The 16,113-nt window shown below is 45.9% G+C and overlaps 1 protein-coding gene across 1 annotated transcript; it reads right to left on the bottom strand.

The window, feature by feature from the left end:
• Nucleotides 1-2,996: 2,996 nt before the first annotated feature.
• LOC104279668 (vang-like protein 1) lies at nt 2,997-8,352 on the bottom strand (the record flags this gene model as incomplete). Its single annotated transcript, XM_009877027.1, is given in 4 exon segments — nt 2,997-3,062; nt 3,064-3,593; nt 6,149-6,275; nt 8,065-8,352. Coding segments are annotated over 4 exon segments (806 nt in total), but the record flags the coding sequence as incomplete, so codon positions are not given.
• Between the last annotated feature and the right edge of the window lie 7,761 nt (nt 8,353-16,113).

The raw sequence follows: 16,113 nt of genomic DNA, 5'->3' as shown, positions 1-16,113 counted from the left end.
GGTCTTTTCCAGCCTCGACAATTCTGTGATCCTGTGACCTTGACTGATATTTCAATGACAAGCATGTCGAGACCTTTGCGGAACCTTTGCAAAACAATGCAGCAAAGGCGTTCAAAAGTTCCCAGGTTTCTCATGGTTCATGTAAACATCTCACAATCCAAAGCCTTCAGAAGTTGAAGGAGATACCATCTACATTCACTGCTGATAGGGTCTGTCACATCAAGGCCACACTCCGTATCCACACCAGCAGCTCTTGCCATTAACATGCAAGTAACTCTCCCTGTTGTTTGTAGTCCAAGAGGAAGAGAGAATGAACTCTCCCTTATTTGGGAGACACACTTGGCCACTGATCAAACCTACAGTTTTACCTTTACATCAGTAAAGACAGAAAGACACACTGGCTTCAAAACGCACGTCAATATACATTATACTCATCTGTCAGAAGCCAAGGGAAAAGGAACACTACTTTACCATTATCAGACACGCTTGATGAAACTCTCCTGTAACACAAGACACTAAAGCACCTACATGCTGCATGGTTTGGATTCAATATGCCAAAGAAAACTGCAACCAGCTTGCCAACAAATGAGAAGTTATTAATTTTTCATACATCTTAGATTTCACCTTAAGTTTACAGCTTTTTGCTGCCCTTGCGTCACCCAAGGCATTTCAAAACTTTGTTGCAAAGAGAGAACTAAAAAGAACACTCTAAAATGCATACTATTAAATACTTAGGTCTTGATTCTTGAGCAAATTTTGTGCCTCCGATGGCAAGACCACTTACATAGTTAAAGCCACTTACGCAGACTTTGGCAGGTGTAGGATCTTAATTCCTCTGAACATAAACTCAGCCTACCACCAAACAACCAGCAAGCTCTCTCAAACCAAACTTGGACACCATGTGTGCATATATAGGTTTTATAAATACGTGTATCCAATTTTCTGTGCAGAATTCACATATGAGAGAACTGCCCTGGGACACCTCAAGGCACAAAGCTGTGGCACAGGTGAACTCTCAGGTATTTCTCTCTCCATCACCCTAGACTTAAAGGCTACGCTGGTTCTGTCACTTATCACAGAGGCATTTTTAAGTTTTTTAAAAAATAAATTACTAACTAATTGATTTAACAAGAAAACCAACAGAGATTAGTTTATTTTTTTAAACTCTGAAGGTAACCTTTCGTTAAGTCAATGGAAACATTTCCATTACAGAAGAGAGACTCTCTTCCCATTCTGCAGATATGGAAAAATCAAGCAGAGACCAGACCTAGCTCATCCAAAAGGCCTTGAGCTCTTCCATGAAGCCAGAAACAACATCCAGGAGTCAACTCCCAGACTTGAGCTTAAACCACTAAATCTGCTTCAAAGCAATTCCATTGCTAAGCTAATGGCTGCAGGAGACTGTTCCTACATCCACTTAAACCAGCAGACACTAATCCCTCCACATGCAACAGATATGCATGCCACAGGGGTCTGGACAGGATAAGCAGAACAGATGCTTATGTGCACATACAGTCCAGGGAATCACCTTTAGAGCTCAGCTACTAGCTTCACAGGGCACAGGAACTAACAGATTTCTAAAGAGTTTCACAGGACATGGAAACTAAGGAGATTGAGACTTCTGTCCTTTCCTGCACCTTTGCTGAGGGAAGCGTTAACCACAGCAGGAAGGTGGAAGCAGGCACGCGTCATACCTACGGATATTGCAAAGCTCCCAAATACTCCCAGATACAACTGACAGAGCAAACTGATCCATATCTATGACAAAAAGAGCATCATGCTACAAAAACCAAACAAGAAACAGCATGGCACTGTCAAAACAAAAAGAAAAAAAAGAAAAAAAAGCAGGACCTACATGTTCCCCTGTACTCATTAAAATTATTATTCCTAAACGTCAACTGCTGGGAGATTCGGGCTACATCAAGTAGCAGGACTGAACACTAACACAAAACTGGAGAAAACAGCCCATCTTAAAAGCAGGCTCCTCACATGACTCTTGACTGCACAAGGCAATGAGGACAAGTGGCCATTTTCAACAGCACATTAGGTTGCCAAATGCTTTCTAGCCAGGACCACTTACTTGTTCCTTCAGCCCCCGCCACATGGACTGACCTGCTGTCAGGAGGCTCCGAGGAGTGATGCTCTGTACAGCCTGAGGGGCTGCTCTCAAAGTGGCACCTGCCCAGTACAATCAAAGAGCACAAGCCAGCCCCAGCTACTCTTCCCTTTCCTCCAGTAAGGAGACTGCTTCAAAGAGTCCAGCACAGAGCCACAAACATGATTAAGGGTGTGGAACGTCTCCCTTATGAGGAAAGGCTGAAGGAGCTGGGTCTCTTTAGTTTGGAGGAGGCTGAGGGGTGACCTCGTTACTGTTTATAAAAATGTAAAGGGTGAGTGTCAGGAGGACGGTGCCAGGCTCTTTTCAGTGATGTCCAATGATAGGACAACAACAGATGCAAGCTGGAGCATAGGAGGTTCCACAAAACATTAGAAAAACCTTTCACTGTGAGGGTGACAGAGCACCCAGGCTGCCCAGGAAGGTTGTGGAGTCTCCTTCTCTGGAGACATTCAAAACCATTTGGACATGTTCCTGTGTGATCTACTGTAGGTGATCCTGCTCTGGCAGGGGGGACACGCTGGAGGATCTTTTGAGGCCCCTTCCAAGCCCTAGAATTCTGTGATTCTGTGAGAGGGGAGGAAGCCCAGAGAAGGACCTTAAAGATGTTTTCAGTCTTAGCCCAGTGACCCACTAGAGTTGTGTCATCAGCTCTTTCCTTTTAAAGAAACGCACAGGAATCCTCTGAAGCAGGGACAACCTCTCCCACACTCACAGAGCAGAAGAGAGGTCCAGTTTGGTAACTTTGGAGAGACTCCAGAAATCCTCTGGGGGAAGATTCAAAAACCAGTGATACCATATGTACAAAACCAGCTGATGCTTCACACCGCACCGTAGCCCCACTTAGCCACACCCCTGAACCTCGAGGGCTCATACCTACCTCAAGTGCCCCAAGCTGTAGTATCGCGACTCTCCATCCGTTGACCGAACGACCTTGACAGTGTCCCTGCCGCAACTCCAGCAGCACGATGGCCAGGTAGTGAATGAAGAGCAGAGCATCCACCAGAGACACCGCGTACTGCACTATTCCTTGGTAGTTGGTGTCCTTCGAGTCCAAGATGCGAACGCCATAGAAAAGCCAGTAGGAAAACACAAACAGGAATATGAGGACCAAGAGAAGGGCCCGAAACACAAACACCCTTGGTATATCTGCCTTGGGCTGGCGGAAAAACAGAGCCCAGGTCCCAATCAGAAGAATGAGGAGTTTAAATGCCACAGAGATGAACAGTCCCTCACAGACAGTACCACATGGCTCCAGATCGTCCCGCCACAGGATCTGGGGTAACAGAATGAAGGCGATGGGGGTAAAAAAGACAAGGAGTCCAAGAACAGCTGCCACTGTTAAGCCCAGGTAACGTTTGCAGTCCAACCCAACGCTGTCCTCCAGATCCTTACTAATCCGGGCAATGTCCTCCTGGGAAATACTGTGCTCAGAGGTGCCTGTGATTGCTGTCGTGGTCTCACCCCAGTTGTCATCCTGAGGGAGGAAGAGGTAAACAAAAATAATATTGAAACAATCAGGTCATTCCTTCCAGCTCTTGTATTTTCCTTGCCCAGAAAAAGATTGCTACAACAGACTAAAGTCCCAAAGAAAAACAAACAAACAAATAAATAAATAAATAATATAGCAAACCCAACACCTTCAATAAATTTAATAATCAACCCTGACAATTAGCAAAGGCTTGGAAACAACAGCAACTTGTCCAAACCAGTGACTATAAACTCTAGGCACTAAAAAAACCCTAACTGTACAAGCAGGTAGCTCAGCTTGCTATGCCACTCACTGTACCCCAGCGGTTCCAGCACACTTAACGAGTAATATCACATAACTCCTGGAAACTGCAGTAAACTTCAGTTCCCATGTACAGGGCAACGACTAGCACTCTTCCAGCCCACAAATTTTGAAGTGCAAGTGCATCACAGAAGCACCTGGAAGGGAAATTTTCATTTCAGTTTCAAGCCAGTTGTTGTTGCACAATCAACAACAAGTTCACACATCATTTTTCCACCCCTAGCAGAAGCAACCACATTTCCAGCAAGTTCCTCCACTTTGTTTTCTTTTATTCTCCTCTACAGTAGCACTGCCCTCAACAGCTGACATTTTAATAAAAGTTTATTTAAACCAACAAATCATAGGTGGTCACAGAAGATATTTTCATGTATAGGACTTCAAGTTGAGGGGATCCTAGACTACCCAGTAGCTCTGGTATTAGAGTTCAGGACACTGTCACAAGGCACTCAGTCACAGAGCAACTTACCTGAAACACAAGTCGCCATATAGTCAGGTTACATTACATTTTCTCAAAGTGTCATTTCTTCCCTAGCTAATATCAGAGGACTCCTGCAAGCTAGTTTTCTCTCATCCCACGATGCTGCCGACTACTCCTTCCTGGTGCTGGCACGGCCAATGCGTTACGCTGACATGTATGGATTTGACTCAGGGCTGCTGCTGGAGTGACTCACACACATGAAGACTCCTGATGCTTCCCACAAGCACACCCCAAGCAGTGGCAATGCACGAACTCTGCTGCTGGGCATCCGACACCTTCGCAGCTTTCACACTCAGAAGCGTGCGTTTTTGCTCTTCCTCCTACCCTCCTGAATTATCTTCCTGCAGTCTGTCATTAATAGGATTTACACCTTCCCCCAGACTTCTGCAGCTACACGTGCTGAAGAAAGCATTTTGTTTTAAAGAAACAGGCATCATTTTCGATCTTCATTCAGTTCTTTTTTAAAGAGTTAGAGAGTCTTCAATGATCTTTGGGAAAGGAGTAGACAGAGGCAGCACGACTACTTTGAACAACTCCAGGAATTTACTTCTAACGCACTCCAAGACACAAATACCTCCCATGCCTAGAGCAGTAGGATTTTGAGACAGACCAACCACAAACAGTCATCATCTTAAATTAATACAAGGGTTTTTTGAATCACTTCTCACCAAAACAGAGGCCCCAGAAGAGAGATCTGCATTGTAGTATATCCTGAAAGGCAGCATAATCCTGTCACATTTCCCTCTCTGCCAGTGTCTCCAGTAAAGCAATCTAAGCATTTAAACTATTTTATGTTTATGCATGAAATAACTCTGCCTAGTTTCCTCCATCTGATGAGCTGAGAAACTGAGCAGAAGAGAGAAGGGACAGACACATCACAGCAGCTTAAGGCTACAGCCCAGAAGATCACAGGCAACCCTAGTGTTGGTCTACCCCTTGTAAGAGCTCTTCCCACTTTAAGTGGCACAAACAGAAAAATGTGCAGTTACATGGAAATACGAGTCTAAATTTCTAGTGATACAAAGGTGTTGGACCCAACTCAGGGCACCCTGTTCCCTAGGAGAAAAATCTTGCTCATGCATCAGCTTATTTTGCTTACACTTTAACCCACATTGAGGAGTTCTGAATGAAAACAAGGACTTAAGAATTTCCAGCACATTTAGATCTATTTGAAATAATAGCTGGGACTCATGAAAACAAACATCTGATGACAAAATATCAAACCGCAGTACATGACGTGAGTCTAGCTGTGGCTACATCAATACTGTTACAGGTATTACTATACACAGTTTGGGTGGAAACCGGGAATCAATTTTGCTGGTTGGTGGGTTTTTTTGAGCCCACAGCTTCTCTGGGCAACCTGTTCCAGTGCCTCACCACCCTCACAGTGAAGAATTTCTGCCCAATATCTAATCTAAATCTATCCTCTTTCCGTTTAAAACCATTGTCCCTTGTCCTATCACCACATTCCCTGATAAAGAGTCCCTCTCCAGCTTTCCTGTAGCCTCCTTCAGGTACTGGAAGGCTGCAGTAAGGTCTCCCTGGAGCCTCCTCATTCCCACGCTGAACAGCCTCAAGTCTCTCAGCCTATCCTCATAGGAGAGGTGCTCCAACCCCCTGAGCATCTTCGTGGCCCTACTCTGGCTATTTCTATAGAGGTTGGCAGATGACAGTCTGGAGACACGGCATCAATTAGTGCCCCAGGAGTCGTATTATCAGCACTGGTGCTGTCAAAAGTAATTTGCTTTCATTCCCTTCTTACCTGGCCCTCCTCTGTCCGAGAGGCATCGTTCCCAAGCAGCGGCTCTGCAGGAGGTGTTTGGATAGTGACAGACTTCTCAGACCGACTGCCATCTTTGCTTCGTGGCGATTTGTGCCTGTCCCGACTCCTTTTTCCAAACAGGGCAAGAGGAGAACAATGTTACCAGATAGTTTCTGGAGCAGGACCTGGAATGTGCTACACCTCTATCCGCAGCAGGTGCCCTAAACATTAGGCCATAGTTATGGCTGCCCATCTCTTGATCGATACCAACTTAATCTGTGACAAAACAAGCTTTGGAAGACAGAAAGGGATCTTGCCCAGAGCAGCCTACAGAGAGGTGGCTGGGATAATCTATGCTTTCAGTGACTGGGAAGGGTAGAAAAGGGGAAAGGGGTATATCCCCACCACCTCATCTTCTCTTATAAAGAGCTTCTGCAAGTGCTGGGCTTGAAAGGGAAGCTTGCGTTCTCCAAATAACTGGAAACTCCATTTGGGATCAACTGGTCTACACAGGTCTCCACCTGCAATGAAGGGTCTCACAGGAACACGTAGAGTTCACAGAAGGAATTAGTCAAGACAGATTTAGTTCCTGCAACTTAGACTTGTCAGCAAGGACCTTAACACTGTAGGACAACTGGTGAAGTTTATTTCCACTGGTAAATAACCCCCAGTTAACCTCTTACAAAGACAACAAAAACATCACGGGGACCACGCCAGTGCACCTTTGTAGACCTCACAGCTTCTCGTCTGAAAACACCTTGAGATGAGTTAAGCCCAACCAATCTGCCCACCAATATTTCCCTCTCCCTTCCTACACAGACAGGAAAGCAGCCTTTGCATCAGAGACCCTCACCGTGCTCAGGGTCTTGCTCAAAGCTCAGAAGCACCCAGAGGCCCCACTCTGCTCTCTCCATCCCATCTCTCTTGGAATCATCAAAGCCCAAAGGTTTCATGGGATGAGACTTTTTCCTGTTCACAGTAAGAGGCTCTAGGATTTTAATGGTGTTTTGGGAACTTCGAAAGCATCTTTCCACTTGGTATTCTAAGCTTCAAAGGGCAATCCATATTGGGGTGAGGGCGTTAAAGAAGGGAAAAAGGCAAATGAGTTGTTTTTCTCAATAACTGGACTGCAAGCAAACAGACTTCGTTTCACGAAAGAATTCTTTTTCCAATCACATGGGATAATTGCTTCTGAAACGCAAAGTTCTTTTGGACCAGTTCAGTTCTAAGTGGCAAAGACTGTAAGTGGCATATGTTTTGCATGCAAAAACTAATGATGATGCAGGAAAAAACAACATCATTATGTTTCCAAGTAAACAGAAGTTTCAGAACAAGATGGGCTTTTGAGGCTGCTAAACTACCACAACAGAGACGACTTGCTATTCAAGTTCAGAAAAGCCTGACTTCTAATCCAATCGATGCTGATAAAAGACTTGTTGTAGACTCAAGTACTACTTTCTATTAAAAAAAACAAAACCAAACAAATCCCACACAGCAGCAGCAGAGTAGTCAGGGGGACAGAGGGAAAGATAGGAAACTTTATTATCGCACAACAGGGAAACGGTCTCAGAAGAGAAAACAACTGGCAACTATCAGTTTAGGAAGTCTGACATGTCTTCTGCCCGGAGATTACTCATCCTTCATATTCTAAGAGCAAAGTGATATTTTCCATGCTATCTCAACCTTTTTGACCGTACTTTACCCCAGTGTGCACCCAACAGGTTGATTATCATTAAATTAGCAGCATTACTGCTTCTAGTCTCCTCACTGGGCTCCTCATGATGACTCTCCACATGAATCTCCTCCAGAGATGTGGTCCCATCCCCACTGATTTCATCCTGGTTTACAATTTTTTTCCCTAGAGGACATGTCCTAGCTTCACACAGTTAAGTAATTAAAAATAAACATTTTCTTACCCTTGTCTGTGAGCTTTTTTGGAGTGACCTGAGTAGTGGGAGTATCCTGAATATGTTGATTCTGTATCCATCGCAGCAGACATCGGGTCTGCACAGAAGGGGCACGGGTTTTACTTAGAAGATGAGTTCCTGGTACTCCTGAGGTGGAGTCCGTAGTAAAAGTGCTTTCCTGGGTACTCTTTGCTTTCTAGTCATCAGTGAGGTCTGGTCCTCAGAGAGCTAGTGGGCTTCACTTAGGAGGAGTGCAATCAAAGGATGGTGGTGTGCTCGGCTCCTCACGATCGACCTAAGGGAAGAGAAACAGGCATGAAAGCATGCTCTGAGCAAAGCAAGAGATCATTCCTACTGCAACAATTCCCTCACCCTGGCCACACATCACCACTCATCACACTGTGCCCAATTCAGAAGCTTGTCCTGGCCAATACCTCTCTTTCTGGTGTAGTAAAATACACACATTTGTAGAGCTTCAAATAAACTGATAATGTATTTCTCATTTGCAAAGTCTAGCCCTTCATTCTTCTGAAAATCCGGAAGAAACAGTGTAAGTCACCTGGAAAACACAGCGACTTGAGAAGACTCAGCAGCCTAGATACAGAAATTCACCCCCAGAAAAATTACCAGGCTCAACTTCCACCACCTCTTCACCTGTGTAATGCTCAGCCCAAAGATCCCAGGATTCAGAAAGGCAGCCTTATAGTCTATAGGTAAGGGGAAGGGGTGGGGAGTGAGGGTGACTTCCCTAGGAGAAGGGCAGGAGAGGATCAGACACCATGCCTGAACCTGCTTTGTTTTCACAACCGCAAGGTGTGCCCATTTTACAATACAATCAATGGCACCACAAGCACCTCCCTTTCTTTGTAACCTTTGCCTCCAGAAGATACTTTGGGCCTCGAAGAATTGAATTTTATTAAAAATCATCTCTATATATACACATACTAATAACACTGAAGAGAGTTGATTAGAGATCACATCTAACTTATATGGGCCAACACTTCTTACAACGCACTTCCATTTGGAACAGAAGCTTCAGTCTCATCCGTAAAGGGCAGAAGAGGGTCATAGTTTTTGGAATAGGAGCAGGGTGACATCAAAACAGTTCCCAACACTGACATGTCAAAAACCCTGCACCCCATAGGGAAGACGGGGAGACACCATCCTGCTTTCCAAACCTACATGCTGTGTTAGGTGAGAAGAGAAACATAAAGGAGGAGGGTTAGACACCAGTTTGGGGAAGCTCATACACACAGTGAAGAGGTGCAGACAGAGGGGGTGCAGCTACAGGTGAAGGTACCTTGGCATCCCAACATTTGGCCCCCAGGAGCACTCTCACGTGCCTCCTGCCCAGATGATTGCTGCCTCCAGCCAACACAGGACTACAGCCACACTGTACTTTCAGAGCAGGTACAAGACCGCCTTAAAATTAAAATACATCCCTCCATTATTTTCTGCTCACAGCAAAACTGCGAGCAACAAAACAGTCAACCAACAGTCAGCCCTCTCTTTCCCCAAGCACAGAGGGAGAGTAACAGAAATTGGGCTTTATACTTGGCCAACTATTCTTTACAGGCATAAGATTCCTCCACTAACACCTCCAGAAAAGCTTATGACCAACCAGAGAGCTCTACCACACACAAGCCATGCCAAAGAACAAAGCGTCTTCCCCTACAGGGTTCCTTGGCTGGTGATACAACCTGCAATGAAATAAAGAAGCTTTCCCACTGCACCAGGAGCTGCAGGTGTTTGCACAACACTTGGGGTTGCTGGGCTCTTGCAATGAAGAAGGTAGGGGGGAAACCTTTTGCATATGGGAATTCCCAAGATCTAAGTGCATATCATGCCTCAAGAAAGCTCCTCAAAGGCAGCAGAGAAACCAGGTAGGGTAAATAAGAACGGGGATGTAAGGCCCAGTTTTGGGAGAGGAAGAATGAGGATGGATTTAAGCACAGAGGAATTTAAAGCCAAGGCATGGCACAGTTCAGAAAATGGCATTATTACTGTAATAGAAATAAAAATCCTCCAGCCTGGAACACAGGATGTTAATGCTTGTTCACTCCCCAGACTTGCACACAGCTTGTGTGTGGAGCATATGGCTGGAGCCATAGGCTAGGACTCATTAAAGCTGATCACAGAATCACCGAATCACCGAATGGCCTAAGCTGGAAGGGACCTCAGAGATTTTTACCTCTGTCTTGGTAAACAACCATGGAAAAATCCTTCCTCTGTATGTGTCCTTCTCTGGTAAATGGGGATGAGGCCACCATGCCTCTACCTTCAGAAAGTGCTCCAATACCAAGAAAGGAGATGGCTACACAGGACCTTGCAATCATTAGGATTACAAACCAGAAACACCCTCATTTGTACAAAAGGGAACAAATATTAGAGGCTTAAATCACCAACTGTGATGATATAGGAATCCCTTTGAGAACAATCAGTAGCTTCACAAACACATATCATCACCACATTACAGGAAAAGCAAGGAGAGCTGCCAGCTCTTACCTTATTGGTAAGGGCATTTCTCCTAGGTTTCTAGGAAAGGATCGACTCTCAGCCTTTTCCTTTAACCACCACATAAAAGAATCTTCCCTCAACTCCCAGGCAGAAGAATCAGAGCTCAGATAGTGCCTGGGAACAGAGTTCCTCTTCTGACCCATCTCATCCCCAGCAGCCCAGGGTCACATTTCTCTGGAGATGTCAAAGGACATTCCAGCAGGTAGAGGCTGCTATGGAAAGGCACAGACTGCCGGGACAAGAACCATGAGCGGGCAGAGCCCATTTGATGGTGGGTGAAGCAAGGCAGTGCTGGGCACCAAGTAGAGAAAAATTCATGAGAAGACCAACACAAGAACGTCGGGACAGGTTGGATCACGCCAACTTTCGTTCTCTGTGTAAACAAGAGCAACGGTTTTGACACAGCTCTGTGAAAAGTCAACAAGGCGGCCCCCAAAAATGTTAAGCCTCCTGGATTGTTGTCAAAAGTATGATGAACCTGGGACTCAGCCCCACATCCTTTGTCCCAGCTGCAGGACATACCAGTGGCTACATAGATCTTCCTGCCAGGGCAGTTACAGCGCTACCAGGAATAAAATACATTTCTCCAACTTCAGTTGGAAAAAGTAGACCACCACTGGCTTTGTCCGGTGCCCAGCTGAGGCTGACTGTCAGCAAGGCTTCCTAGATTCGGCCAACAAAGGACAGCCTGGGTTGCTAGCTAGACAACACTCCCAGTCTGAGCAGCATGAGATGAAGAAACCAGTGGGGGAGGAGCACAGTCCAAACACACGCTTCTCAAAGTCAAGCATGTTACCTACCGCCTGGTCTATTTTACAGCAGGAAGGGAACAGCCTTAGCCCAGAAAAGCTTCTGGAACTACTGAGGAAGAGGTAGGGAGGGGCCCAAAACACAACTAACATTGCTAAACTACATCTCCATGTTGCAGCTCTTTCCATGGCATAGAGAGAAGTCAAGCCCAGATTAACCATCACCTCAACGGTGCCTGTCATTAGAGCCTGAGCAAAGTTAGAAAAGACAAACCGCATGTGTCCCCGTCACAGCACAACAATATCCAAACTAAGCAGCCTTTAAACATCTCCACTACCAAATCACTACTAATGATGACTCTTACCCTACCCCTCTGGGCGAGTACAACTGTTGCTGCATAAAGAAGCAGCCCCATCCCTCGACAAACAACTGTGAACTGAGAGCCCAATTCAGCCGATTGAAACAGCTTCACAAAAGATCATTACATCTTGCAGGACTCCGCTGAAGGCACAGTCTGTTTGCAGAGCTTCTGGCCCTGTGTGAAAGAAAGCTCCTTCAGCCCAAGGCTACAGTTGCACTGCATTTCGGCATTGACAATAAAGCAAGAAAGCCGGTGCAAGTAGCTTCCACCTCCACACCACAGTTTACCACTCTCGGTTGTGTCAACACAATTTTCAGCAAGCAAACAGCACTGCTGGAAAACAAAACAAAAAAAAAATCCCTTTTCCCCCCCTCGCCACACGCTTTTGTCTCAGATCCTTTCCGTGACCTAGTTCACAGCACAGCCCCAAACAGCAAAACCAACACCAGGGTGAAGAGCAGCGCAAGGCAACAGCTCGAGGGAAGATGGGAATGCCTCCTCTGCTCCAACCACGGCGACTGCGTAACTGCACACCCAGCACTTTGCTTCCAGTAGGGCCGGCACTCATGCTTTGCCTTTCCCTTACTCACTAACAACGGAAGGATGCCAAATACTAGATGGAAAACAAAGCTAAGGACACCCCAGAGGAAACGTTGGGACCCTATTATGACAAGAAGGATGGCTGCATCCTGCATGGCAGTTAAGAAATATAGTTACCCCTGAATGCTACAGAGATCACTGTAAACTAGTTTCTACACGGGTACACGACTCATTGGAACTCCCTCTTTTCATATGCTCATAAATCTCCAAAAAGAGTTCTTTTGAACTGCTGTTTTCCATGCTAGGAGCCCAATCCCGTTTCCAATGAAGTTCACTTTGTGATTGTCTTCAAGGGAGCACAGCTTGGCTCCCAGCCCAATGGAAATTTAAAAGAGCAAGTTACATCTTTAAATCAAAGAGGACAACGCAAACAAGAGCACTCTTTTACATCGCATGCTTTCACGACAGATTTTCCCCTGTGAAGTTGAGGAAAATTACTCCAAAGCAGCTCAGCTTTGAAATCCTTGTCTGCACAGTTTCAATCTTACTCTTGTTTAAAACTTGCAATCAATTAAGAGTTGATTCACCAGTCGGTTCACAAAGTTAGATATATTTGGAAGTGCCATCTGGAGCACAAGCAGCCACAAGTGTCCGTGAGGATGTGTGCACATTCGGCTTCATACGCCACCAGCCTCGCTTGTTAAACAGCACCAGCTGTCTATAGGGTAACGGATGCCCACCAGCTATTGCGTGGAGAAATCTTTTTTTCTCCCTTTAGTGAAACAGAGAGCTTTACAAATCAGAAACCCAAGAGCTAAGCCATGCGATAGCATTACGGTTTAAGACTAAAAATAATTAGAAGACAGTTAAGCAGCGAGGAAGCCTTCCAACTCTGGCATTCACTTGGCCGCACAGCACGGGTGCAGCGTATTCCCATTATTCACTTTAGAAAAATGAGAAGTTACGTAACTTGCTATGTTCAACTGCATATATAGTAAGACCTATGAGCAACGCCACAGGAACCTTTCGCTTTTGACTTTCCTGAGCAGGGCCTAATCCAGCAATTTGATCTGTAAGCAAGGAAGTTCACCCATGCTACTCTACTTGTAGAACCAAGTAGATTGCTTTCAATTTAACAGCCAACAAACTTCGGGAAAGAAGGTTTTTCCAAAAATGTTCTATTTATTTTTGTATGTCATGAAATAAGGCTAATATTTGCCAAATATATATATACATACATGTAACATATATATACACCCACACACACATATATCAACAGGGCTTTGACTCTACAGTGGTGGCTCTTGACTGGTAAGTCCCTCATCCTAAAAAAATGTTTAGTAGTTGACAACCTCAAGCCCTCTAGCAATAGGTTCTCTTTTCTTTGCATCTCAGACCCCTGGGAATTTCCAGCCCCTAGGCTGAAAACCATTAGTCCATGACATGGGTATTTCAAAACGAAAAGTCAATTCGTTTATTGCAGCAATCCACCTGCACATCTAACCAGAACATGCAACAACACAGGTCTGAAAACACAGAAATACAGCGAGGCTGTTTCAATCAACAATAGAAATGCCCGGACAGAACCCAACACCCAAGGGAGTGGTGTTTCTCAGCAGCAAGCCCCAGTCTCTTGCCTCCTTGTTACACAGGTGGAAGTTGGGAAGTTCTCTGTGTGGGACCCATTGGTGAAGCACCTCCCTGGAAGATGGCCTTTACCCCCTCCAGGAACCACATCCACGCTGCCCAAGTTTTTGAAGCACAACCAGCATTCCAGTTGATCGTGCAAACTGTATCTCAGTTGCCATCCTGCCGGAGTGGTAAAAGCTCGTGCTTCCTCGCTCATACGTCTCTCCTGTGTTGCTAGACCTTCAAGTGCACCTCTTGACCCCAGAGCCATGCAACATGGTAGACGGTATCACAGCCTCACCCTCATGATACTTGAGCACCTGGGATGGTGCACAAGAACACAGCTTTCCATACTGACATTTAAAGCCCTACAGCCTCACTAGAATAAACAGGAAAGACTCCTGCAAGACTCTTCAGACTCTGCCTATCCAAGCAGGCAGTATCTGTACCTTATTTTCAAAGTTTACTTTTAGCCATAGCACACAGACAGCGAGATATCATCAAAGGCTATAAACTGCAAAAGGTTTCTCTACTGAAAGCTCACTCCCTCCTTCAGGATACTGCAGGTCTTCCTGCATTTTCTATTTGAATTTAAAATGAAAAAGAAGCCTACAGACCTTGATCAAATCCCTAGTACACAACACAGTGGGTCTCCCCAGTATGGACTTTCCCTCTGTTTCCCCTCCTGCACAAAGCCAATGCCATTCTGACCTTGCAAGAAGAAAGGGCAAGAGCACTGACCCCTGATGAAATAGCCATTGTTTTTTAATGTGACTCAAATCAGATAATTCTGAAGTAAACACTAGTGAGAAATTAAAAGTAGTTAACATGATAGTTTCACAAGGGTTCCTTTTTTCCTTCTGCCAAATTCCCCAGCAACAGCACCAGATACGGGGGAGCACAACACCTACTATTTCCCACCAGCAGAACTGGACGTCACAGTTCTTCACTCAGGTCTGCCTCTCAGGCCCCTACGGAGCACAACACACCCTACAGCAGCAAAGCCACATTTCTGATACCGTTCTTTGCTTTGGTTGTCAGAGGTGGGAGTGGAAGGAAGGCAGATTACCCCAACAATACCACACGCAGCTTTGCTAGGATGACTGCAGTCATCCCAGCAGGATTTTTCTAGCATGGTATCCCAGTTACCCAGTGACAGCAAGGCCTCCCTCAGTGCATGTATCCATAAGGGCCACCAAGAACACTGTCACTACTAACCAAAACCAGAAGGGCAGCAGCAGCCACGGGTTGCTGCTGGCCAACAATCATCGACAGTTAGATACTTGCCCGGTTGGTTTCAACACAGGCTATGATCCTTCCAGAATGTCAGCTCACTGTAAACATTCTTAAGGGAGGCTTTCTGTAAGACTCTACTCAAATTTATTTTTTTGGAATTAACAAATGAAACGATCCCAGATCCTGCAGTCATGGCCAGCTACACAGCCAAGTGCCAGCAGGGGAAAAGAGCCAAGCATGGTCAAAACAGAGCTCTTCAAAGATAGCAAAGTATCGCTGAAGCTCTCTTCTCCACAATGCTTCTCCTCAAAGTCAGGATGCCCCAACGATGGGCTCACAGGCAATGGGATCACAGAATACTGACACACACAAATTGACAAACTTGGGGCCAAAAAAACCCCCACAGCTTCAGAGAGTCATAGAATCACTAAGTCTGCCTCTTCAGACCAAAAATTCTGCCATCAAGTCATTTATGCTTTCACAGACCCTGCAAGTCAGACACTTCAGCCCTTAGCATAAGAGAGCTAGTTTACAACCCTAACAATCTTCTAAATAAAAACCCCCTGATGTCGTTTCCCGGCGGCTCCCTAAAGCGTGCCATTACTGAAACCCAATGGCTTAATGAAATAGCTTTGCCCTCTGTTGGGCGCACTCAGAAGCGTTCGGGTACCCATCCCGGGCCAGCCCTGCCAAGGCGCAGAAGGGGACTTGATTCTCCTCCTCTGGGCGGCTGTGGTTGGAGCAGCTTTCTCTCCGGCCATGCGAGCTGGACCTTCCCCAGACCGGACCTTCTGAACGGAAGCAGCCACCCAGTCCTGCGAGCCCCTCACCGGGCATCGCTTCAGCGGCCAAACCAGCTCCTAACCGGAGAAGCACGATTGCGTCTTCTCTCCCCTTGGCTACTTGTATGTCCCCTTGCTGCCCAGCGGGATGAGCCCGCACATAAAGCAGCTTCTTTTACACGGCCTAGGCGTGCGTTGAAGGGTTGCACGGCGGGAAGCTGAGACCTCCCCCGCCCGCGGCAT

This window comes from Apaloderma vittatum, unplaced genomic scaffold, assembly GCF_000703405.1.
Source record: "Apaloderma vittatum isolate BGI_N311 unplaced genomic scaffold, ASM70340v1 scaffold41619, whole genome shotgun sequence".
Classification (NCBI taxonomy): domain Eukaryota; kingdom Metazoa; phylum Chordata; class Aves; order Trogoniformes; family Trogonidae; genus Apaloderma; species Apaloderma vittatum.
The sequence above is the reverse complement of the archived record's forward strand: the minus strand, read 5'-3'. Positions and strand labels throughout refer to the sequence as shown.